Consider the following 25,661-nt stretch of genomic DNA (forward strand, 5'->3'; position numbering starts at 1 on the left):
GGACTGGATGGCCCTTTGGCACCCCTTCCATTTCTAGGGTCCTATTTATTCCTTCAGAAAAGAAGAAGGGGCTGGACTGGATGACCCTTTGGGGTCCCTTCCATCTCTCTGGCATCCTATGTATTTCTTCAGGGCAGAAGAAGGGGCTGGATTGGATGGCCCTTAGGGTCCCTTGCGTAGATTAGATTTACCTATAGGTACAGACCCCACTCCCCCCACATATACCTATACCTATACATATACATATAGAACACGCGCATATATATATATATATATATATATATACACACACACATATATACACACACACACACACCTCTTTATAAATACAGGCAGACAAGACAGATATACATATATATACACATATATGTCAGAGACACATACTAATAAACATCTCTCTGCATATTCACAGTATCCACAATAGCTGATAACACACGCATTTTTATATTCACATGTATTCCTTCAGGACAGAAGAAGGGGCTGGACTGGATGACCCTTTGAGGTACCGCCCATCTCTCTGGCATCCTATGTATTCCTTCAGAAGAAGGGGGGACTTGATGACCCTTTAGGGTCCCCTTAATTTATAGCATCCTATGTATTCCTCCATCACACATCAAGGCAAAACACACACACACACACATATTCACGTTTGCATTCGCGCAAAGAATGTATCTCTGCACATATTCACTCAGAACACACATTTATATATACACACACACACACACACTCACACTCAAAACCCTCTCCCCTGGGGTTGCCCTGAAAAAGGAAGGCCACCGGAAGGGAATGGGGTGAAAAAGCAGCTCAGCATCATGGGAACTTTGCAATCAGTAACTTTTGCGTCGCGTTGCGTTACTCCCTACCACACCAAACCATTTCGCAATGCATCAGAAAGGATAACAGGAGACAAATGCCAGATTTCCCTTTTTTCCCGTAATGTCCAAAAAGGGGAGGAATGATGCTAAAACTACGGAAGCGTTGCGCAACGGGCTCCCATAGAAATGAATGACGTCTGGAAGAACATCGCTTTATCGCTTTATTGCACAATGTTGGTTGCGCAAAAGTGACTCTTTGGGCAGGAAAAATCGCCAAAAACTTGCGTCTGATAAACTCCATACTCTGCCCTGAGGAAACACTGCTTCCTTCCCAGTTCTTCCTCATGCCACCCCTGAAGCTCTTCATTCAGTTCTACTTACTTTCAGTTCTATTACAGTGCACCCCTTTTTATCAGCTGATTATTTATCTGATTATCAGCTTTAGACCACGAAAAAGAAGACTTTCGGACCCCCCCCCCCCCTTTTGAGGCCAGTAGCTGAAACGTTCGTCTACTTCTCAACCATTTGTCCTCTCCCTTGGACATGTCCAGTTCACCTTTGTTCAATAAGTTGCTGCTTTTTGTTGTCTTTTCCTTTTCCTGAGTATTATTTTTCTTCTCTGTGTTTGGCTCTGGAAAGAACTGGGAAGGAAATAAGGGTTAAGTAAGTTAAAGCAGATGTTTGGGGATATGACATCCTGCTGGTCTTTGGTAGCTGTGGAAGTTAACACTTTCCTGGATGTCACCTTCTCTGCATTCTAGAATGGACCTTCATGGTAAATTTAACTCATTTCCCTCCATTCTTTCCTGAGGGTTGAGAGAATGTGACTTGTCAGGCATTTTCCAGTGATCTTGAAGTCTAATTGGGGATCTGGACCTTGTAGTTTTGTAGTTTTCCCCAACCCACTGTGCTTTCTTCTGAGGGAGGGCAGAAGATATCTTATAATTTGGACTGAGTTGCTTTAATTAGGGCTTCTGGCTCAAAAGGTGTTTAACTATAACTACAGTGCAGACTCTTACTCCCCCCCCCATGCCTTTCAGGACTCCTTACCTTGCAAAATATATGTTGCTCGAGCATTAAAAAAAAAAGTAGCCAACTTTTCAGCCGATTTAGCCATCCTATCTCCACTCTGTAGCTGTAGGTTAGTTCTTCTGTGAAGACTTTAATTTGTATACTTTCTTCATTTTCTTTTTTAAAACAATAAATAAAAAATTATTGACTGTCTTTCACCTTTTAAAAAATAATATCTGGGGTGCATCTACACTAGAAATAATGCAGTTTGACACCACTTTAAGTGCTGTAGCTCCATCCTATGGAATCCTGGGATTTGTAGTTTTATAAGAGTTCTCTGCCAAAGAGTGAAGGTGCCTCAAAACTACAAATCCCAGAATTCTGTAGAATGGAACCATGGTAGCTAAAGTGGTATCAAACTGTGTTATTTCTACAGTGTAGATGTACCCCTGGTTGTGATTGAATGAAAAGAAACCCCTTTGTGTGAACTTGAACAGAATCTTAGTGTCAGTTGCTTGAAATATATTTGAGCATATGGGCTTAGTGTTATAGCTTGCTTTATTTATCTCCCTGTGAACTCAGTACCCTCTCTATCCAGCTCCTGAAGTTGCCTGCCAGATTTTAAGCTTTTGTAGCCTTAACATCTGAATTAATTAATTAATGTTTGGAGTACAGACTGAAAATATTTGGTTTGATATGAAAGCATTTTGGATCTCTTCCTAAAGTGATGGATTTACTCATCTGTTTTTCTTTCTTTTCTTTTCTTTTTTTAGGGTATCTCTCCTGTTGTCGCTTTCTAGATGACAACCAAATAGTCACAAGCTCAGGAGACACCACCTGGTGAGTTTCTGGATGTTTTTTTTTCTTCCTTAAATATTGTTATAGCTAGATATTTAACCTGCTGTGTTCCAATGTTTTTCTTTAATTTGCAGTGCGCTGTGGGATATTGAGACTGGGCAACAGACTACTGCTTTCACTGGGCATACTGGAGATGTGATGAGTCTCTCTCTAAGTCCAGACATGAGCACTTTTGTTTCAGGTGCATGTGATGCATCATCCAAGCTCTGGGATATTCGAGATGGGATGTGCAGGCAGTCTTTCACAGGACATGTGTCTGACATCAATGCAGTGTGTGTAAGTGTCTAACTATGTTAGTAAATGCAGGGAGAGAAAGGATTATAGATTTAAATGGCCATTCATATTTTCTGTCACACAAACAGAACAGATGACTAGATATTTGTGGAACTGTTATGAGTGCATGAATATTCTCAAACATTTCAGCCTGTGGAAGAAGGTGCTATAGCTTCTGTGAGGGTACCATTGAAAAAATATTTGAATAGGAGGAGTGGTGGGACCAGGGCTGTTTCCCCAGGATCTCTAGGTTGGGAAACTGCTAGTGTTGTTAGAAAACATGACATTTTTGTTAGGCAAGTGTCTCAGAGCAAATAGCTGAGTTCCTAATCCCTTCACATGATCAAAGTAAACATTTTATAGTACTGTGAACCTCAAGAATTAAATAATGGAAGAAAATATGTGCTGAGTAGAATAGTGTTGTATCATACTTTTAAAAACAGATTCAAAAGCATGTGTCTTTCATGATCTCTGTGACTCACATATATGGTCATTCTGTGCATCTTTGGAAACTTCTGGAGTTTGCTTTTTGGCGATAGCCCTACTCCAGCCACACAATGATATGCTGTGTCTTCCCACTCTTTACCTTAGATCAGAAACACATAGGCCAAATAAAGCACCTACTGGGTGCTTTAGGGGCCTGGCATTCAAATGACGTATTCCCCCAATATGCCCAAAAGTCACTTCAAGGCCACCTAAGGCGGTCTGAAGCCACCCTGTAAAGGAGCGGCAAAACACTGCTCCTGCTGGTGGCCCATTCAAGACCACAGCAGTGGCTGGCTTCGGGACTACGGCGTCCAGTTGCTGCAGTCCTGGAACGAAAAATTTCTTCATTTCCTATTTGTCTTCATGGTTTCTGTGAATCACACAAATGGGTGATTCTGTGCCTGTGAAGTGCATCTTTGGAACCTTCTAGAGCTATTATATATACATTTTGGCAGCAGCCGCACCCACTCACCTAGCAACCTACCCACTCACTTCTTGCCTAGGTCCTCAGTTCATTTTTGTCTGCTGCAGCAATAGTGTCTCAGAAATGCTTCAGTTTAATTTTCCTGTCAGACTTTTATTTCTGTTTTGGCACAGTCTGTCTTGCATGTTGGTGAGTAGTTCTTCATTCACCTGTGTATGAAGGTGTACTATGATGTCTGGCAAAATCTTGGGATGAAATGACAACTTGCCTTGCCTTTTGTGGTTGGCATAGACTGGTTGTAATACAGAGGTAAGGTTAACTGTATGAGCTCTACTGTATGAGCAAAACTTATTGGAGGCTCCTGGGGTGGTTGGGAAATAGCTTACTTTGATGGATCATCAGCTTCTTATTCCCCACCCACTTTTATCTTCTTTGATTCCGACTTCATGAACTTGTTGGACTGATTGCCATCTACTCCTACACCAACACTATGCTACTTTGATGCGTTACTTTGATTGGTCACTATACTGGACATGAAGCAGATGTGTTTTCGCTTCATCATATGAGTCTCTTTTGCTCCATTGGGAAGACACATATTTTGCTTCTGTATTCCGCCCTTTAGTGCATGCGCAGTGTACACACCAAGTGTATTACCATGCTGGTTGTATGGCTTTGCTGGCCACAAATTCTGAAATGGCCAAGCTGACAAGTGGTCACAGGATGATAGCAGAGGCTGCTGCAGCAAGACCTGGGCAAGCCGATGCCTCTCTCCCTCATTTAAACGAGTCCCACCACAAAGCCACAGTCAGTACTTAAACCTCTTCTTCTCTTACCCACCTTCACATCACAAAGCTGTTGCCAAAATTTAAGCCCCTGCCTCACTCTGTTTCCCACCCTCTCACAAGGAATCCTCTGCGAGAATTTAAACTGCCTCATAGTTGGTTGGTAGCTTGCTAGTGTCCCATTTGTGTGATTCCCAGCAATGACAAAGAAGGAGGAGATGTTGCTTACCTATAATTGTATTGCTTTGAATGATTATCTGTGAAATCACACAATCCTGCCCATCTTCCCCTCATTGTGTCCTGCCTCTCCTTAGATCCAGGGCTGCTGCTTTGGCATCCATGGAACTGAAGGCTTAGGTGGGAAACAAGATAGCAGGTTGTACAGAGAGTGGGGTTGGCTACCACCCAAATACTTATCTAATAGTTCTAGAAGGTTATGATGGTACATTGTGCAGGTTAACTTGTCTGTGAGCTGCCTTGGGTCCCTCCAGGGAGAAAGGTGGCATATAAAATAAACAAACAAAACTCATTTGTATGATTTCAGAGATGGCCACTTGAAGAAATACAATTATAGGTAAACAACCTGTCCTTGTCACTTTGATCCTGGTTACTAGAAGAAATTAGATTTATAAACAAAACTACAGAACTTTGTGGGTGTACTAAAAGTATAAATAAATGAAATAACTCCTAAGCCAGGAATCTTGCTTGAGCTTTTTCTCATCAGTATTCTTTTTAATGTGACTGACTTCTTGTTTAATTTGCAGTTCTTCCCTAATGGCCATGCTTTTGCAACTGGCTCTGATGATGCTACCTGTCGACTCTTTGATCTGCGAGCAGACCAGGAGCTTATGACGTACTCTCATGACAACATCATCTGTGGGATTACTTCAGTTGCTTTCTCAAAAAGTGGCCGCCTCTTGTTGGCAGGTTATGATGATTTCAACTGCAACGTCTGGGATGCCCTAAAGGGAGAACGCGCAGGTTAGTTTATGTGCATACAAAAAGAAGCATCTCCTCCAATGCTGACTCTAAGGACTGCATCACCCCAAAGTCAATATTGGAGCTGTAGATGCTGTTTATTTTTGAAATCTTTACTAGCCTGATCTATTTGGGTTGACATTGTGTTTCGATTTAAACTGCCAGTGTGAATAGGAATGAGGATGGGAAGAAAGAAAGAGATATTCTGGAATGACATGCATAAAGACACCCAAGCATAGGTGTATATGTAAGTGTGAAAATAAAAAGGATAAAGAAATTATAGATAAGGTAAGAAAGATGTGATCATAGCCAAACTTACAGAAATACAGTGGCCTCTCCACATTTGCTGGTGTTAGGGGCACAGGATCCCAGTGAAAGTGGAAAAACTGCAAATAAAAAACCACTATGTTTTTAAGATCTTCATGGTTGCACCACTGGGAGGTGGACCAGAAATCAAGAAATGACTTAGAGTGTGTTCTATTTAGAGGAGAATTACTTTTTGGAGAGCAAACTTTAGAAAAGAACTTAGTTCAAAGCAAAATTGGGGGGGGGGGGACCAAGCTATGCCAACTTTGCAAAGAAAGAGATGAGAAAGGAGACCTTACAGAGGGGTTATTCTTTTTCCCCTTCCTTTTGTGGTGTCAGAGGATATGATACAGTCAGTGATATAATAAAGCTTTTCAAAGACAGCAGTAATATAGGCCTTGATCACAATTTGGAAGGCAAGTATTAATCACTAGACCAAATCAGGGATGAGGAGGTGGATCTGCCTCTAAAAGAAAAACACAATATTGACTGCTTTTTGGGCACTTATGGTCGATAATAACAGATTAGTGGGTAAAACATCAGATTACAGTATTGTTTCACAGAAAACCATGAGCAGGTTTCTTTCACCAGTGATTGATTGATTGAGCAAGCAGAAGATAATGCTGGTAGAGATATGACGTCTGTTGGATATAGGTGGGAAAGCAGAGGTTTGGGTTGAATATTTTTTTACTGGGGTTTACACTTCTGTTTACTTTATCTAAAAGCAATGGGTCATACCATCTTGTTTTTAATCTCAGGTATCTCAGTTATGAGATTCAAAATGGAGACACTGAAAATAATAAAATAAAATTTGAGAATGGAGACCTCATGGTCTCAATAGATTTGAAGGAAGTGTATCTTGGTGTTCCAGAGGTTATAGCAGACAGGAAGTACTTGAGATTCCAATATCACGTGAGGCACTACCAGTTCAAAGCACTACTATTTGGCCTAGTGGTATAAGAAGTGGTTGTTAAGAAGGTATTGATATTTCTGTGGCATTTTTGAGACAGAAAGGAGTACAATTATATGCATACTCCGACATTTTACTAAAAGCACATTCGAAAGATAAAAGTATGAAGGATTTGCACTTGACACTACAGATTTTAGAGCATTATGAGTTTATCGTAAATTATGAGAAGAGTCAGTTAGAACTGACAAATTCAATGACACATTTGAGGGCTCAGGTAAACACTCAGCTGGATTGTTTGAGTTTATTGAAAGAAAGGAAAATCAAACCCAAACAGGAAGTAACACAAGTGATGACCCTTGTAATCTCTTCCAACTCTGATTCTATGATAATTCTGGGTTTGGAAATCCAATGGTTCTAGTCAGAATTATGGGGCTCTTGATGATTAGTACCATGGAGAAGAATACCCAAGAGAACTTCAGGAATTAGTGATTCTGCATCAACAAGCAATTGAAAACAGATCCAGTTATACAGTGAGCATACCAATCCATCAAACAGTAGAGGTGGTGGTTAATAGACAAGAATTTTGACAAAGTCGAAGATCAAGTGCAAATTATAATGGATCTGAGTCCTAACAGGTGGGGGAGCTTACTGCGACAATTTATCAGCTCGGGGACTTCTGAGTGTAATGGACAAAATACACAATATAAACATTTCAGAGTTGAAAACTATGAAGTTAGGCACAGCTTGCTTTCATAACATTGGTATGGGGGTGTCATGTTTAAATATGGATAGACAATCTGACTGCAAGAGCTTACTTTTCCAATCAAGGAGGTCTACACTCCTTCCCATTGATAACAGTCAAACAAGTTGTTCCAGTGGGCACAATGGAATTTCAATTTCTGCAATCTCTCTGAAGGGGAAGTTAAATGTACAATTAGATTATTTGAGCAGCAACACAGTACATCTGGGAAAATGAATGTGGAAGCGTTTCAATATTTACACAATTTCTTAGGACCTTTTCAAGTAGACTTATTTGCATGAGCAAAGAACTGCAGATTAAAAAGATACTTTCCCATAGGTTGGAGCAGAAATGTGAAGAATTATGATACTCAAGGAGTATGGTGGCCAAAGGCTTGTCTGTATGCTTTTCCACTGGTTCAAATTCTTTAGAAAGTGCTTTTCAAAATACATCAGGAGAGCACATGTAGTATAAATAGCACCATATTGGCCCAGAGGTCCTTGGTTCCCACTACTCTTGAGGCAATTAGGGGAGCCTCCATAAAACTGTCTATTATACAACAACTTTTTATTTATGGTTAATAGACCTGTCAAGGCATACAATAACTTCAGACATATAAATGGAAAGATTACATATATCATAAAACCAATATAAAATAGAAAGTTTTCATTAAAATGCATAAAGTTAAGAATAAAATTGTCAGATTGGATTACAACATTGGAGATTATCTTGATTATGTAGTTACAGCACTAGGATATAGATTAGTCAGACCCCATTTTACAGCCATTGACAAAAATTTTGCAACTCATGCATTTGTCTTGCAACAACATTTTCATGTAAAATAATTCAGAACAGCCTGGCTTGCATCTCAATAAGGGGGCAATCAACTGGTTACAACATTGGTTATAAAAAAAACACAGGCAAACAAAATCTGTGATAGAATTTCAACTACAGTGGGCCCTTCCAATATCTGGGAGATCTGTTCCGGACCCATCTCCTGCGTAAAGGAAAAATGCATATGCTGAAGCCCCATTTTAAAAAATGGTTGTGCGCAGCATGGTGTGTGTGCCTTGGGCAAATGCACCATTATTGCTTCTTGGGCTTGCTTTCTGCATAAGGTGAAAGCCGCATATGGGGCACCCGCATATGCCACAGGTGCGCTGTATTTGCTCTCCATAAGGGTAGTCCAGCAAACCTTCTGAAAAGAAGGTTTGAGGGAAACCCTATTAAACCAAGGCTCATTGTATTATCCAGTTCTTGATTGCATCTGACTGCATGAGTATTGAGCAGAAAAAAATAGAATTGCAGGGATATTCAGTAGGCATAGTTAACACTAAAATGGGCCCTTGGTATCTGCTTGGTTTAGTTCTCGGACTCCCCCGGGATATCAAAGTCTGGATGCTCATGTCCCATTAAATACAATGGCATAGTAAAAAGGTATCCCTTACATAAAATGACAAAATTAAAGTTTACTTTTTGGACTTTTTCTTTTAAAAAAATAATATTTTCAAACTGGATTGTTAAACTGGATTCAAACTGGTTTGATAAAGAATCTGTGGTTATGAAGGGCAGACCGTATTATGGCATCTAGGACAAAGTCAGTTCAGAGTATATGACTTGGAAGGCATTTGATGGTGTAGCTCAAAAGCAGTATGGGTGGAACAAATGGAAGTTATGCAGGTTTTGCAGGACAAGTTGCATAAGGGCTTAAGATCAAACACTTTGAAACAACAGTGGTTTTAAATTTGGGGGGCCTGCCACTTTCAGTTCATCCTCATATAAAATTTCTTGTACACTTTGGACTTGGCACAGTCTGCTGAAACCCAGGTAGCAACATTGACAAGGAATGCATTTTTCTCAGCTAAGGTTGATATGCCAACTGCAGCCCTACATGGAAATGTTGGACCTAGACCTAGTAACCTTTCTTTGCTAGTTATCCCAAAACAGTGTAATTTTAATGTGTGATATGAGGGTCTCCTTTGACACTCATTAAGCAACTTGGAAGCAGCTGGTGATCATCAGGATGTTTGGGTTTCCTTGTCATACGTATTGTAGCCTCCACAAATTGATTACTGAATGTAATTGATTTTTAGTTGTGTTTTATTTGATTAACATGATTTTTGTATATTGTCCTAAGAACTATTATCGATAAGGTAACAGATAAATTTTAGCAATGAATACAATAAATTAGGCAGAATGGAGAGAGTGGGATTTCACTTTTAAAAGGGGCCTGGGGCCATGTTACCTAAAGAAGTGTTTCTCATAATATATGATGTGGGGGACTGGCAGTTTTTTCTGCTCAGGGTCCCAAGAACTGGCGCCATATTTGCTATAGTTGTTTCTTTTGTTCCTGAAAATTCTTTGTGCACTTGCAGCTCACTGGCATTGGTCCACAGATCACCATGTGAGTAGTAGTGAGCTGGACTACCTCCATCCATACAATTCTGCCAGTATATTTACGTTATTGTTGGAGTTATGCTGACATGCATGTTGGTAAGAACATCTAGATTGGGGAGTGCAAAGGATAATGCTTTCTGGATGGTGGTCCCTCAGTTACAGAAGTCCTTGGTGCTGCTTTTTACGTTACACATTTAGTTAAGGACTTTGATCAGACGTAAAAACTTGTTTCTGTTGGCCTTTCTTGAATCCGTATACCATGAGTGTTTTAACATTATCCTCTTATTCCTGCAGGTGTTCTTGCTGGCCATGATAACAGAGTCAGCTGCTTAGGAGTTACCGATGATGGCATGGCAGTAGCTACAGGGTCTTGGGACAGTTTTCTCAGAATCTGGAATTAATTTAGCAGCTGAAATACACCTGGATAGACACGCACACCTTCTCCATTGAGATCTGGAGAGATCAATGCTGCAGCCTATTGCTGTGAAATAATATTTCTACCTTGTATTTACAGGTGAAGTTTTTCTACTCACTGATTATTGCATAAATAGGCTTTCTGTACATGAAGTTTTAAAATAAATCAAGTGAAGAAGTGGTGGGTGGGAGAAATCAGTAACTTTTTTCTTCAAAGCAAAGAAAAGCAGAGGGCAGCACATGTATTCATGGTGACTGAAGCTAAAAGAACCAGTCCATCTTACAGTTGGTATGCCTGTGTTGTCCTGGAAGGATTTCTGCTTGTTCCCTTGTCCTAATTCTGTACCTTTTTGTACATAACTGAATATACACATAGCAGCCAATCATGTAACATTTTGTCTGTAAGTAAAGAAATAATGTTTGCATTTTTTAAAAGAAACGGCATTTATATAGCTCTACATTTAATCTGAGATGTCTCTCCTGAGTTCCACAGTGGATGTACTAGATTGTTGTTTTAAAATGTTTTTTCTTATTTTTTTGGTGAATTTACTGTAGATAAATGTGTGAAGTTGAAGAGATGTTTGTAGGTTTTATAACAGAAGGTGTTTGGATTATTGCTTGATCTATTTCTGTGTCTGTTTAAAAAGTCCTGATGACTCCTTGCGACACCTAGCGCCTTACTTGCTATGTGACCTATTTATTGAAATATGAAGTTGGTTCCCTCTGAGCCAATAGTTACTGGATAGTCCATTGGCATTTAGAGGCACCAAACCCCACAGATGTAAATAGGTCATCAGATGCACCCTTCAAAAATAAGAACTGAAAATGTTGGTGTCAGATTTTGAGCTTCCTTCCAACAGCCTTTATATGATTTGGCTCAGCATGTAAATCAGAGGACAGACATTTGTTGCTGCATGCTTGAGCCAATCATGAATGGATATTTGAGGTGGGTGGGATAGATGTAAATGTATTGTTTTTAGGTCTACTGTAATATCATTGGCCTGTTTGGTGTGAGGTTACGAATATGAAATCGCTTCAGACTTCTAGCAAGGACTTTTATTCCTCCTTTGGACTATACCACTCCAAATGCATGTGGACCACAATTAGTTTTCTCCTCTCACATGTATTAAAATATGCCTATATAGGCAGAAGTTTAATGTGTTTCAGGTAGAAGACCTCTCCTGGAATACGTATTTGCACATGCAGAGAATTGTAAAAATTGGTGTCCATTTAAATGTACCCTTCTCCCACTGTGCAATCTGTGTGGACTGTAGCATATGCCACATCAATATTTCAATTGGCTCCTGAAATCAATTCAGTTGCGCCAGCCAGCCATGACAGGAAGTGCTGAAATTTCATTCTGATACTGCCAGGATAGTTGTTCGGGTTGCCCAGACATTCCACAGCAAAACAGAGTTGCCTTTTGTGTATCTGTCAAGAGTATCTCCCAGTTTAGATCCTGATCCATTAGTTTCTGTAGCCTCTGTTTTTTTATTGTAGAAAAGCATAACTGTAAACCCTCTTTGAGTTCCTGCTGTCTTAAATTTTGAAGTGAAATGAAATTTCTCCAACAATAACTCATAAGAAATGTCCTGATCACATAAGTGTGGTAAAAAGTATGGTCAGCTATAAACAGAAATCAAATTTTGGTACTGGCAAATGTTCCCTGTGTTTGTAGTACACATTGACCTAAATTCTTTTAGGCTGAACCAGAATAAACCCACTGAATCTGTTAAATTTATCTCTGTGTTGGCTCACCATTCAACAATTGACTGAATGGGTCTACTCTTGTTGAAGCTAATCAATAGGATGCCAGCTATTAAGTGATCTCATTTTTTATGGCAGTATCTGGGGTGCCTCCTTTCCAAAGTCTGTAAGGAGAATGTGGAGCTGTTAAAAGTAACCCTAGTTTTCTTGGCAAACAGCAGTTGCTGTCAGCATATTAAGACAGAGTTGTTGCTAAACCATCTGTTTTGTCAGGTTTCAGCCAAATTTTTATCCTCAGTTTCAGCCTTTCCTGTTTGCCTGTGTTTACAGTAGTAAAAGTGCCAATCCATGTGCCAAACAATGGATTTAGAAGCCACAAAAAGCACTAATACTTTCTTAATGATATAGCAGAAAGAATCATTTTCCAGGGTGGGGTGGAGGGGCTGTTCAGGACCAGAATTACAAGCACTTAATAATTTTTGGGGGGTTTTCATATGGATCACTCTGTTCACATCCAGTATTGATGCTATCTGGAACAGATGTAGAGGTCAGTAATGTCCTAGGATTTACTGATAGTATTGGCTGCTTTGTTTGGGTGAGATCTATGTTCAGACAGTTGTTCTGAATTCTGTGAATCATGTTCTACATTAACCCTCTTGTTGGTTTCCTTTATCACAACGCAAACATCTTTTGCAATGCCTTATGCTAGCAAAAAGCGTATGACCCTTGAATGAAAAACAGAGTACAGTAGGAAGACATCTTTGAAATTAAAAATGAATGGTTCATGAAGCCACACAGCTGGGAGATGTTATGCAGGGCTTTTGAAAGATGATGTTTATGTTTTCTCCTAGCTGAAAGGTAATGTCTAGGTGTTGGATTTTGGAATAATGCTCAGGGGATAGGCATACATGGAAAAGTATAGCAGAATAGGCAGTAAATTATGGCTAGATTTAACAGTCCTAATTTCAGCGTGTGAGACTTGACTGATCCACTAATACATTTTCAAGCATGTGTGTATATCTGAGAGCCAGGGCTGTCCCATTGGTCTAAACAGCCACATTTTAAATGAAATTGGTTTTCAGTATGATAAATGCATACCCTCCCTACTTTTGACTGTATTCACTGTGTTTGCGTTATAGATCCCAAGATGTCGTGTTACATTCTTAGCTTGTGTATATACTCTACAGTGTATTGACAGTAGTCTACATTCTACTTGAGCGATGCTAATTTTTCATGTATGTGATGTTTTGGCTCCACCACACATTGGAAGGTATTTACTGCTTCCTTGAAAGGGAGCGGCATCTGTTAGAGTGCTAGATTCCTGCTATTTGTTCAGCAACATAGAAATCATCATATAGGCATCATTGTAATTCTTGCATCGTTTTTGTTGAACATAACTTATTCAACATTTCCGAAATAAAATGGGATATACAGGCCACAACCCTCTTGGGTGATATATGAGGCATAACCTCTAGTTTCCCTAGTACAGTGATGGCAAAACTTTTAGAGACCGAGTGCCCAAACTCAGTGGTGTTCCTTCACCAGGTGCCACTGGTGCCGGGGGGTACTTCTCCCAGCTTTCCAGGGTGGGAGGGATGGAGAAATGGAGCCCTCCTTTCCTTCACTCCTCCCACCCTAGAAAGGCTTTCTCAGCATTTCCAGGGTGGGAAGTGTGGGAAAACGGAGCACTCCTCCTGGCCTTTGCTAAAGGTGACGATGTGCGTGTCCTCTCTTACATGCATGTCACAGGTTTGCTATCACGGCCCTAGCATTTCAGTAATTGGAAAAGGAGATAGCCTAGTACCTCTTTGCACAACAGACCCCCCCCCCATGCAATGCAGCTTGGCAACACTGTAGTACACCTTCATAGCCAGTTGGTGGCCAGTGTGGGTGTGTGGTTGTTGGACACCATCCGTCTGCAGTCTCATCACTGGAAAAAAGGAATAGTTGAATAGCCCTCCCAGTCCTCTATTGCTCACTGGGTGTCCAGGAGAGTGATAACTGTCCTTTTTTCCAGGCTGAATGTTTCCTTCCTTACTAGCCGCTGATGGGTTATGGTGCAGTCTGAGGACCAGTGATTCAGCGGAAGTCCAGGAGAAGAATGCTGGCAAAAATTTATGTTCTACCAGCAACTGTGTGGCCCCACAAGGTTATCTCTGGTCTTGAGTTTTTTCCATTCCTTTTAATAGCCCTTGTAGAGAGAAAGGAAGTAAAATATAGAATTATGGTGGATTTCGACCGTTTATTTTAAACTCTCCATGTTATTACTGCCCCATTACAGGATTACTTTCATTTCTAAGAGCATAACGTTCTTTGGGTTCAAGTAGTTGAGATGGATTTGCCAAGTTGATGATTCAAGAAGGGCCCCATCTGACTCTGACGTTTGGATACCAGAGATGTATGCCTCCCCAGAGGGGTCCTTTAGCATTTTCCTTTCAGTATTCTTGGCTGCTTTTTGTGTTACATTCTGAGTGGGGAGTTTTCTAGTATATGGTAATAAAATTTACCATATATAGAATAGCCCAATTAATATGTTGAATTGTACTAGATGATGGAGGCAGGGCATATTTTTGAAGCTTAATGCATTTGGGCATTTATGTAAATCACAGCTGATTCATGTGATTGGAGGGGGGGCAGGGGTTGTATAGCAAAGTTAGTAAAGACTAGGTTATATCATAAAATGCAGACTACAACCATTTGATGACTCCCCAAACTGCAATTCTACATCTCTTTCCAATACATTGCATAGGGAAGGATTAGTGGGAGAAATAGTTGTTGTAGGACCTGTGGCAAAAATAGAGAAAATGATTGTGTCAACCAGTGCATCAAGGTTGTATGATTGTCCCAGATTGAGTTACAAAAACTGGAGCAGAGAGAGGTTGTCCATGAGCTGGCAAAGTATCTTTGTTGAAAGATATTGCATACTTTAAATAAATAAATAAATATGTCGCCTTTCAACGCTGTTTCCGGAGCCATTTTATTCTCCAGCAAAGGTCCGTGTTGTTCAGAGTATAGAATATTCTGTTCTTTCCCCCTTATTTCTCACCAGGTTTTTGTGAAGATAGGAGGATGACTAGATAATCAATTGTGAAACGTAAAATTCGTGGTGTGACGTATTGGCTGGCAGTAACATTACAGCAGAAGTTTTTTTAACAAACAAACCAAAACATTATTTATAGTGCCAGAGAATGAAAGTGTGTAGCCGTTTTCACAGTGTTGGTCAAAACCATCCCATAAGGATGTGTGGAAAGTGCTTCTTATGTAAGGTCCAGTCTCAGGCAAACAAAACCAAGCCACACAATGGCTGGCAGCCTGTTAGTGACATGTGCAAACAGTTCCACCTTCTGCTTGTGTACATACTCTTTTGGTTGTGCCAGAGGTTGCACAACCAGTCTCCTTGCTTCACACTTGCTGCGTTGTTCCAGCGACACTGCAGACATTCTGTGGCTGGTGGAAAGTGGAAGGGATTGGAGCAGTGTTTGGCTATGTTTCTGTAACCAGACACAAACCAGTGATGTCATCTGCTGCGACTTCATGTAGTCCCTGGTGGATACCCATGGTCTGCATCTGGCTGTGTTCCCAGAGCCAGTCCTCCTACTCTCCGCCTGTCACAAAATGGCCATTAGGAGGGGGTTCTGTAAGGACATAGTGAGTCCTAGGTCTTGTGTGGGAGCCATGCATGCAGAATTCCCATGCTGTGTGCCGCTATGTAGGATCTCAGCCAGCATCTCCCACTTCTGTGGCTGCAGTAAGGTTCACTGTGCCCAGTTCTCCTTGTGGATAGAATAGAAAGCTCTGCAACAGAGCCCTAGTGACACAGTAGTTAAATGCCAGTACAGCAGCTACAAGGTTGTGAGTTCAATCCCAGGTAGGGCTCCAGGGTCCACTCAGCCTTCCATCCTTTTGTAGTTAGGTAAAATAAGTACCCAGCTTGTTGGGGGCAGTTGTCTTACAGATTGTAAACCGTTTAGGGAACACTAGTTCACTGATAAGCAGTATAGAAATGTAGTTGCTATTGCTATTACATACATGCTGGGGCTTTTCAGTGTTTTATTGCCCTTCCTGCTGTGACTGCAGGCTCCTTGCCTCCTGGAAAGTCCCCCTGAAAGTAGTAGACTCTTAGGTGACTTTCTGAAGCATGTGTGGCTACAGTTGTAAAGGAAAATCACTAGCACATGTGGAGATGACAGAAGTGCCAGGTGGCAGTTTCTGACCTTGGGATCTGTGGACTGTGTGTTACCCTTCCAACCACAAATTTGGCACTTCTACCACATTGAGGCACTCTAGTCAGTTGCCAGTTATGTAAAATACATGCAAGACTGTTAAATGCTCAGTAATGTTATGGTGAGTCTGTGGAGTGTTACTAATGATTTATAAATGATGGGGAAAAATTGAAATGTGCCTGACCTTCCTCGTGCCACACCGTGTTTGATTTTGAGTAATATGGGCATCTTAGATTTCAAGCCTTTGTTTTTACAACACAATGGTGCTCTCTTGGTTTCCTCCTCACTGCGACACATCTCCACGTGTGTATATTTGCATTGTCACCCAAAGGAACTGTGTTAAAATGTTTTTGGAAATGGATGTTCTTTTTACTTTCTCTGTTACTAATTACTTATTCCAGCCTCTCCCATCCAGGATGTTTGTGAGTGTGGTGTTTTTTCTTTTTTAAAATCTTCACTTGTTGCCAGTTTCTCTTGAGGAAAAACCTTCCAAAACATTTCCAGGTACCAAGTGATTCTGCACTGCCTTTTTGATTGTGTTTTCTGAAAGTCTTACCCTTTTCTTTAACCTAATTAAAAACAAAATACCCAGGGACTTGTGCCATTTTGTTCTTTAACAGTGCCGTTATATAAAGTTTTCCCTGTGGAAGAAAAATCACTTGCTATGAACTGTTTATATTTTCCCCTCCCCATAAGCTTTCCTTTGTACAGTGGCTCAGTGAAAAATGTTGCCTGACTTGACATTGTAACCAATAAACAACTGCTTTTAATTAGGATTTCCTTCGTTGTAGTGGTTCATCTTATTTTCTCTTTCTTGCCTCTTCAAAGTAGTGACTTACTATGAAAGGTAGTTTTTAAAAAATTGAAAGTGTGCCTTAAATAGCTGGTTGTCAGAACTGGAATTCCACAGACGCATCATTCCATTGCCTTATGTCATATAACAAACTTATATCTTGCAAAACAGCGGGAAAAATAATACTTCGCTTGGCTCCAAATATTCCTTGCCTAAGGAAACCCTATGAAATTTGAGGTCCACAGGCAAATGGAAGGCAAATACACACATATTAACTAGTCCTAGATATTATACATTGATTGAAATGTGCATTCTAGAAATTGACAAATAACAGCTTAAAATGCATACTCTACCAATTTCTTTGTGTCTTCCCTAAACCTGACCAGTTTCATAATATACCTGGAGAAACTACACTGACAAGTGTAAAAGTTTAGTCCAAGCTGTACTCTATGAATAGCCATTTTTCCATTTGTTTACAGTCTATTTCAGTTGTTTTCATCTAGGGCAGTGACCTGCAGGTTTTGTTTCTGGCTCCCAGGGGTGTGTGTGTATCTCCTGCTCCAATTTACTGTGAGAAAAGATAGTAAACAGTATATTCCTTTCTTGTTGATGAAAAAAGATTAGGAACTGAGCAATTTTTATTAGCCCTTTTAAAAAGTCTGACTTCTCATTATCAAACACCATTACAAGCAAGAGGATTTCTTTCACAACTAAAGTTACTCCATATCTTGGTTATAAAAACATGCAAGTTCACATTTTCCTCAAACACTTCCTAGAAAGGAATACATAAGTTAACACTGCTTCAGGAGCGGAGAAGATGGGGAACTCCACATTTTAAGTGAGGGATGATGGAAGACACAATCAAAAAGCTTCTAGAAGGCCACACACTCCCTGTTCTTACTCTGCTTCCAAGTTACAGAGACATGAGCAATTTAAAATTGTGATAGCTTGTAGCAGAAATCCTTGAGCAAAGATTCCAATGGGAAGACCCCCCCCCCCCCAAAAAAAAATCTCACCAAATCCCAGAGAATCCCTTATTTGGGCAGACACAGATAAATCATTTTCAGAGTCAACAAGCATGCTCTGTCTATGCATTTTCCCCATATCACAGCTCATTCCTTATATTGACTATACTGCAATATATATAGTTAACTGCAATTAGAAACGGCAGCGAAAATGCAGCATAAGACCCCCCCCCCCCATTTTTCATACATGAAACAGCTGGCAGATCTACATCCCTGGGACTGAAGAATATCTAAAATTTAGATGGAATTCAGAATCTTCCATTTTAGTTATGTAACCTACAAGAACTTCAGCTGGGTGATGCACATGAAATTTGGAGGTGAAGGGACCTCAAAACAGTACCTCATACCTATTTAAGTAGGTGGGGATGTATGTGACTGAACACTACTGCACAAACTTTTGTGGTGGCACACACACATCTAGCACCCGTATTGCTACTTGACAATGTGACATGGCTTTGGATTTCAAGGAAAGAATTACTCACTGGAAAAAGAATTTACGCACCCACATAGTATCTAAATTTATCATGCTAAAACAATTTGCTAGCTAATTTTAACTAAGGGACTACTTGAGTGCATGTTAAAGCTTTTAAAATGCAGTGCAAAAGCTGAAAGTCTCATTCCTTTCAGTCAGATGAGAAAGATGGATTTGTCTCTTGCCAAGCTCAACTGATAGTCTCTTTGCCTTTGTACCTGATACATCCCATGTAAAAATCTGTCATTATACTTCAGCTCTCTTTAAGAGTCCTGAAAAAAGCCAGTAGATCACATTCCCACAAACAATTCCAGTGAACAGAAGATTTTGACACAGGAATCATGGGGATGGGGTACTAATTTCATTAATTTCTCTCCCTGGATGCCAGAAAGAGAGGGTTGACCCTTTGAAATACACATACAAAATACTATAGGTTTGCTCATTTATTATTTCTCCACATCGCCAAATTTCATGTGTGCCAATAAATATAAGTTATTTCTCTGTTACGAAAAGTTGCAAAATTGATTCACCCAGCAGCAAATACTGCTTAGCTCTCCTTGTTGTCAGGCACAGTTCATAACCTAAATGTTGAGAGAGAGGCAATACTTGGTGAGAAAGGGGGCTTGAAAAATTCATGTGACGAGAGGATGGTATGACATTATCGTCTTCTAAATTGCACCTACGGCATCAGAAAAGCGTGAAGGTTTCATTTCTTCTTTTGGAGAAAATCCTTGGTAAAACAATCAAATTCATTTTCAAGGTGAACTGCTTTTTTCCTACAAAACAAAGAGGAAGGAGAGGGAAATCATTATTTTCCAGTTGGATACAATTCCACCATCCCTCCCAAACCCAAAGAATTTGTAGCAACAAAACAAAATCAGTGACATTATCTCCATGAGAAGAGGCTTCTACAAATGGAAAGGAGAGGCAGATGATGTTAAACTATCCTTCCCCACTCCCTAGCAAATCTGCTCTGGAAAACTGCTACCACTCAATACAACTCGGTGTAGTTTACACCTGTGTTAATGCCATCGCAGGTAGTCCAGTACACCGTAAGCAGGACACTGAGAGTCAGAGGATGGTAGTGTTAGGCCAGCACCTATGGAAACTGCTGAAGACACAGTCATGTGTGATGGGTATGTGTAATTTGTTTACAGGAAGTTTTTACTCCGCACTTTCCCAAAAGGTAAGCAACTAAGCTGAGAATTGTGTGGCCTTTGAGCTGCATGCAGCCCTTTTGGGGGTCCAGTATGACCCTCTGGACCTACCAACCCCCAAAGCCACCATTATTCTATGATATTTTTTGGCTGGAAAAAACATTGCTATAGAAAGGCTTTAAAGGGCTTTCAGCTCATCCCCACCCCACATGTGGAGAAAAGCCAACAATAAGTCCAAAACGTGACCACGAGCAATGTGATATCACTTCCAGTTGCCCAAAGTGGCAGTCATGTAGCTGTGTTTAAGCCCTTTGGTTTCTGAGGCTGCATCCACACTGCAGAAATAATCCAGATTGACACCACTTTAACTGCCACAGCTGAATGCTATGGAATTCTGAGAACTTGTTTTTTGAGACATTTAGCCTTCTCTGTCAGAGAGCTCTGGCGGAACAACAAACTACAGTTCCCGGAATTTCATAGCATTGAGCTATGGCAATTAAAGGGGAGTCAACCTGGATTATTTCTGCAATGCAGATGCAGCCTCAGATGAGCCAAAAATGAGTCAGTGTGACATACTGGATTCCGGAGCATGCACAGCCATGGTATACAAGAAGTCCTTTAGAGTTTTAGCCATTGTCAACGGTAACCAGGACTAACAGTCCCCAGCATCTGAAATGCAATCCTGAAAGTGGAGAAGAAACTAATATTTCCAAGAATCTCCCAGCCAGCATAGTTAATGGCTCCACTAGCTGGGGTTTTTGGGAACTATGGGTCAAAAGGGTACTTCCTCCAGGTTCTATGCTTCACATAGTTTTTACATGTTGTTAAAATCACTATTTCTTCAGAGCTATCCACACATAAGAAGCCTTAAAGAGCAGTTTATAGCACAAGGATTTTAAATCAATAGTAGAGAGAATAGAAGGAAGGAGAATTCAAGGCAGGTTAAACACAACAATATTGTTGTTAACCTAGGTTTAATTTTATTTGTTGTTTGCTATATTTTATTATTTAAATGTTAATATGTATTTTGTTTAATTATTTTTGTAGAATGTATGCCATAGGCAGGTTTATTCTATTCTATTTTTGACTGACTGTAAGTACAGCACTGTGCAAATTTACAGTGCTTTATAAATAAAGCTAATAATAACATCTAGAAGTGTAATGTAAGCAGTATGTAACCAAAAAAGGTTTAATGAGTGTATGGTGACCTAAATATGCTTTTGCTCTTAAAAGTATCTAAAGAGGCCCCAAGGAATGGGCATAGCTCCCTACAAGTAATACGCATTTCAGCAAGTCACATGCAAGACTGCTTCTGAAGATTTAGCAGCTCCAAGTGGTTCGCACAACAAGTATATTTCACCTTGTTCACATGACATCAGTTTTCAAGGAGCTCTAATGGTTACCCTCTTCACTACTGAGGTCAATCTAAAAAGCCTGAATCCCACTGGTACTGCTGAATAAAGTAGGTCCGACTGAATCAATGAAATTTATTGACACTACCGCACTACGCTCTTATAGCACTGCTATTCCACTTTAAATGCTGCCTCCAGTTGCATTCTAGGATTTGCAGTTTAAGGAGGGGCATTTAGCATTCTCAGCAAGAGAGCTCTTAGCCCTTACTGAACTTCAAGCCTCAGAATGCAACAGCAGGCAGCCAGAACAGTAGAAGTGAAATAGTGCTATAAGAGTGTACTTCGATAATGTGCTGTGTATTGCCATTCAGAAACTGCTGTTGCCATTCAATAACAGGATTATCAATAGGATTCAGGGCTTTTTGTTGGGCTTTAAAAGCCAAGTCTATGGCCTGGTGCCCATTTGAATGGATATCTACTTTTATCACCAAACCACTTACAGTTTAACATTATTTCGTTCCCTGGGCATTTCAATGTTTTTAGCTTCTTACATTTGTTGTTTTATCTTTGATCTCTATTTTATTGAATTATTTCTGTTTTCTGATGGTACATAATTTTTTTTAATAAACCTTTACAACAAAATAAAAAGGGGCATTCCAAATCAATCAATCAATCAATCAATCAATCAAACACACACACACACACACACACACACACACACACACTCACTCACTCACTCTTTGGCTGACTGAACACATGCCCGTGATTTTATGATGCCCAAAAGCACTCCAAACCAAATATGAAAAGGCTATTTGATGTATCTACTACTAGGCAACACTTTCAGGTATCTGGTAGCTAAGTATTCTTATAAACTAATCCCAGTCAATCAGAAAGCAGGAATAATGGCATTAGATATTTATAAAGCTTTTGATTGTGTGGAATGGCCAGCATTAAAAATAACATTAAAGAAATTAGGTATGGGAGAAAAGTTTAGAGGATTGATAGATCAGTTATATCTAAATAATATAGCAGTAGTAACAATAAATGATGGAATAACAGAACAAATTTCAATTTCTAGAGGTACAAGGCAAAGATGCCCTCTTTCCCCGGTTTTATTTGCAATAATTATTGAAATATTAGCAAATATTATTAGGGAGGATGAAAATCTGGAAGGAATTGGGATGAGAAAACTGAATAAGATAAGTTTATTTGCAGATGACACCTTATTAACAATTAGAGACCCCTTGGAAAAATGAATAATGTGAAAAACCATTTAAAGGAGTTTGGAGAAATGAAAGGATTACGAGTTAATTGGAATAAATCAGAGCTAATGTTGTTTAATTATTAAAAAACGTTAGAACAGAATGTTTTAAAGGATGAAAAGATAGATGTAAAGGTAAAAGATACAATTAAATATCTAGGAATAAAAATTACAAAAAATTTACAAAAATTAGAGGATCAGAATTATAAAAAATTAAAAATAGAAATTAAAAGGAAATTAGAAGAATATAAAAATATTAAACTATCATGGTTCGGTAGAATTGCATTAATAAAAATGAAAATTCTGCCTAAGATCAACTTTTTGTTCAGGATGTTGCCAATACAAATATCAGATGTTGAAATTAAAAACTGGCAAGTATTAGTGAATAATTATTGTAACAGGAATAAAAAAGTAAGGATTAATAAAAGATATTGGTATAAACCCCCAAAAGAAGGTGGTTTGGGTCTCCCAAATTTAAAACTGTACTATACTGCAAACCAAATAAGATATATTATAGATGGAATTATAGAGAAAGGGGAATTAGATTGGTTAGAGATGGAAACAACAGGAATAGAGGAAAAATTGGAAAATATATATTTTTAAAGAATTTACTATGAAAGAAATGAAGGAAATAGAAAACCCCTTTTTAAAGAATATACAAGAAATTTGGGGGGGAAAATAAAGAAAAATTAATGCCAGCCATCTCACCATTAACACCAGTTATAATGCTAAAAAAATTTCCAATAAATTTAAAGGAAGAATTAGGGAAATTGGTAAAAGGTCAAGAAATATATAGGATAAAAGAATGGATGAAGATAATGAGGGAGAAAGGGAAAATAAAGGAGAAATCGCAAGGATCAAAATTAACTTGGTATAATTGTATTCAATTGGAACAATGGACAAAAAATTATGAGAAAAATATTGGAGAGATTAGAGAATATACAAAATTTGAACATTTGATCAGGCAAAGAGAAAGTATACAGGCAAATGAAACTTTGAAAGGGGTCACAAGTGAAAGATATAAATTATTATTAAAATATAATGAGAAAGAAGATCTTAGGACAACATGGGAGGAGGACTTAGCAAAAAAAATAAACGTCCACAAATGGGGGAAAATTTGGAATCAACGCCATTTAAAATTTTATTCTATACGAATAAAGGAGAATTATTATAAAATAATTTGGAAATGGTATTTAACGCCTGTAAGGTTAAGTTATATAAATAAGAATTATTCAAAGTCATGTTGGAGAGGGTGTCAAGAGATAGGTACTTATATGCATATGTGGTGGGGTTGTAGAACTGTAAGGAAATTTTGGCAAATTGTATTTGAAGAGATAAAAGAAATAACAAAAATTGATTTAGAATTTTGTCCAAAGATAGCTTTATTATCTTTATATGATAAAACTAACTGCACCCAAGTTATAAAGGATCTAATTACAAATTTATTAACAGCGGCAAGATTAATGATAGCAAAAAAGTGGAAAGACCAGGGAGATTTACAAATACAAGATTGGTATAGAGAGATATGGCAAACAGCAATTAATGATAAGTTAACTAGTGGAATTAAGTTTAGAAGAGGAATAATCAAGAGAAATGATTCCCGAAGCAATATGGAAAACATTTGTACAAAAGGTTTTAGTAAAAGAAGGAGGTGTCTTACCACCAGAGGAAGAGCTACAATTCTGGAGGTAGAGTAATAAGAAGATATTAGGCTCTGGTGATGGGGAGCACTTGGGAGAAGGGGGAAACAGGGGGAGCGGGGGAATTATGAAAAGTATATGATGAAAAGAAATATGAATTAGATTTAGATAAAGTAGTAAATAATGGAATATAAAGGGATATATTATATGTATGGGGGATATTATGTAAAAGTTTTTATATATTATTGTAAGGCGAATTAACCAATATTTTGTTTTATCGATTTATTATAATAACATTTATTAATTTCATTCTACCAATAAATATTTAAAAATGGGGAAAAAACCAACCCCTAATCCCAGTCACTGCAAGGCAGCCTTCCCACAGCTATTTATTTACCGTAGATGCTTTGAGTTGTTCTGGATTTTTTCTAATTGAGTAATTTCTTTGGACAATCTCGCAATCTCTTCTTCCAGCTTTCTCTCAGTGATGTCTACTTGCTGGCACAGACGGGCAAATGTTGTGGCCATCTCCCTAAGAGTAAATCACAAAACTCAATTGATCAACTTGTTTCTCCTTGGAAGCTCCCAAGGGCAAACTGGATAGAAGAGTTACTTAGACTACAAAATTCTGTAGAATGGCTAGTAGTTGCTGGAGTGTGGGTACTGCAACTGAAAATTTTACTTGTGCACCCTGTTTGCAGCACCCTACATTGTAAGTTGCTTTGAACCCCCATCAGGAGAAAAGTTGGATATAAATAAAACTTCATGGCACATGAACACAATGCTAGAATAAACAAAAGGGGTCTATTATGACAGCACTGAGGCATTAACTGTCAAAATAGCAGATCCTAATCTTTTTCATTCCTACAAGAAACCTGCTTTTAAAGATAATGTCCAAAATCTGAATTGTAGGGCCAATTGCACAATTTATACCACAACAGAGCATCTTTGAGAGCAATATGGAGTAGCAGTCTGGGTGCTGGAGTAGAATTCTTGAGGCCAGGGTTCAATTCCCCACTTTGTCATGGAAACCCACTGAGCTTAGTCAGCCATAAGGGTGGTCTAAAATATAAAGTGGAAATTTTCATCTTTGATGAGTAGAAAGACTGGGAAGGTGTCAATGCTTTGTTAGGCAAGTTTGCAAGTATCATGGCTCTGTGTCTCAGTGCACTTAACATGCCGACCTGACAACACTTGGTTTACCCTCCTTTGGGGAAATGAAAGGGGGAGAGAAACACTCTAAATGCCACAGACAGAACTCAGCTAAAAATGACTGAAAAGAACTGGGTGAAAAGAGACAATCCAAAGAGGAAGAAAAGAAAAGGCCAGGATGGAAATGTAACCTTTCAGTATCATCAAATCATAGAAGAGACCACAAGGGCCATCCAGTCCAACCAAATCTCAATCAAAGCATCCCCGACAGATGGCCATCCAGCCTCTGTTTAAAGACCTCCAAAGGAGACTCCACCACACTCCAAGGGAGTGTGTTCCACTGTCGAACAGCCCTTACTGTGAGGAAGTTCCTCCTAATGTTCAGGTGGAATCTCTTTTCCTGGAGCTTGCATCCATTGTTCCGGGTCCTGTTCTCTGGAGCAGCAGAAAACAAGCTTGCTCCCTCCTCAATATGACACCCCTTCA

At 39.3% G+C, this 25,661-nt stretch overlaps 2 protein-coding genes across 6 annotated transcripts in view; one reads left to right on the forward strand and one right to left on the reverse strand.

Moving 5' to 3' along the window:
- Positions 1–17,108, forward strand: part of LOC149317990 (guanine nucleotide-binding protein subunit beta-4-like) — a 61,525-nt gene extending 44,417 nt beyond the window's left edge. The window contains exons 7-10 of the mRNA XM_089508791.1: positions 2,600–2,666; positions 2,759–2,960; positions 5,414–5,630; positions 10,274–17,108. Coding sequence (XP_089364917.1) covers positions 2,600–2,666; positions 2,759–2,960; positions 5,414–5,630; positions 10,274–10,380 — 593 coding nt within the window. The 3' untranslated portion in view covers positions 10,381–17,108. The remainder of the gene's footprint in view (positions 1–2,599; positions 2,667–2,758; positions 2,961–5,413; positions 5,631–10,273) is intronic.
- A 1,935-nt stretch (positions 17,109–19,043) lies between these two features.
- The window catches only part of MFN1 (mitofusin 1), a 39,481-nt gene continuing 32,863 nt past the window's right edge, over positions 19,044–25,661 (reverse strand). For all 5 annotated transcript variants that reach the window (XM_089508794.1, XM_089508795.1, XM_089508792.1 and 2 more), the window contains 2 exons: positions 24,421–24,555; positions 19,044–19,389 (listed from right to left, as the gene is read on the reverse strand). In XM_089508794.1, coding sequence (XP_089364920.1) covers positions 19,320–19,389; positions 24,421–24,555 — 205 coding nt within the window. In that variant the 3' untranslated portion in view covers positions 19,044–19,319. The remainder of the gene's footprint in view (positions 19,390–24,420; positions 24,556–25,661) is intronic.

The sequence above is a fragment of the Sceloporus occidentalis genome, unplaced genomic scaffold, assembly GCF_023333645.1.
Source record: "Sceloporus occidentalis isolate IW3139 unplaced genomic scaffold, rSceOcc1.0.p SCAF_2, whole genome shotgun sequence".
Classification (NCBI taxonomy): domain Eukaryota; kingdom Metazoa; phylum Chordata; class Lepidosauria; order Squamata; family Phrynosomatidae; genus Sceloporus; species Sceloporus occidentalis.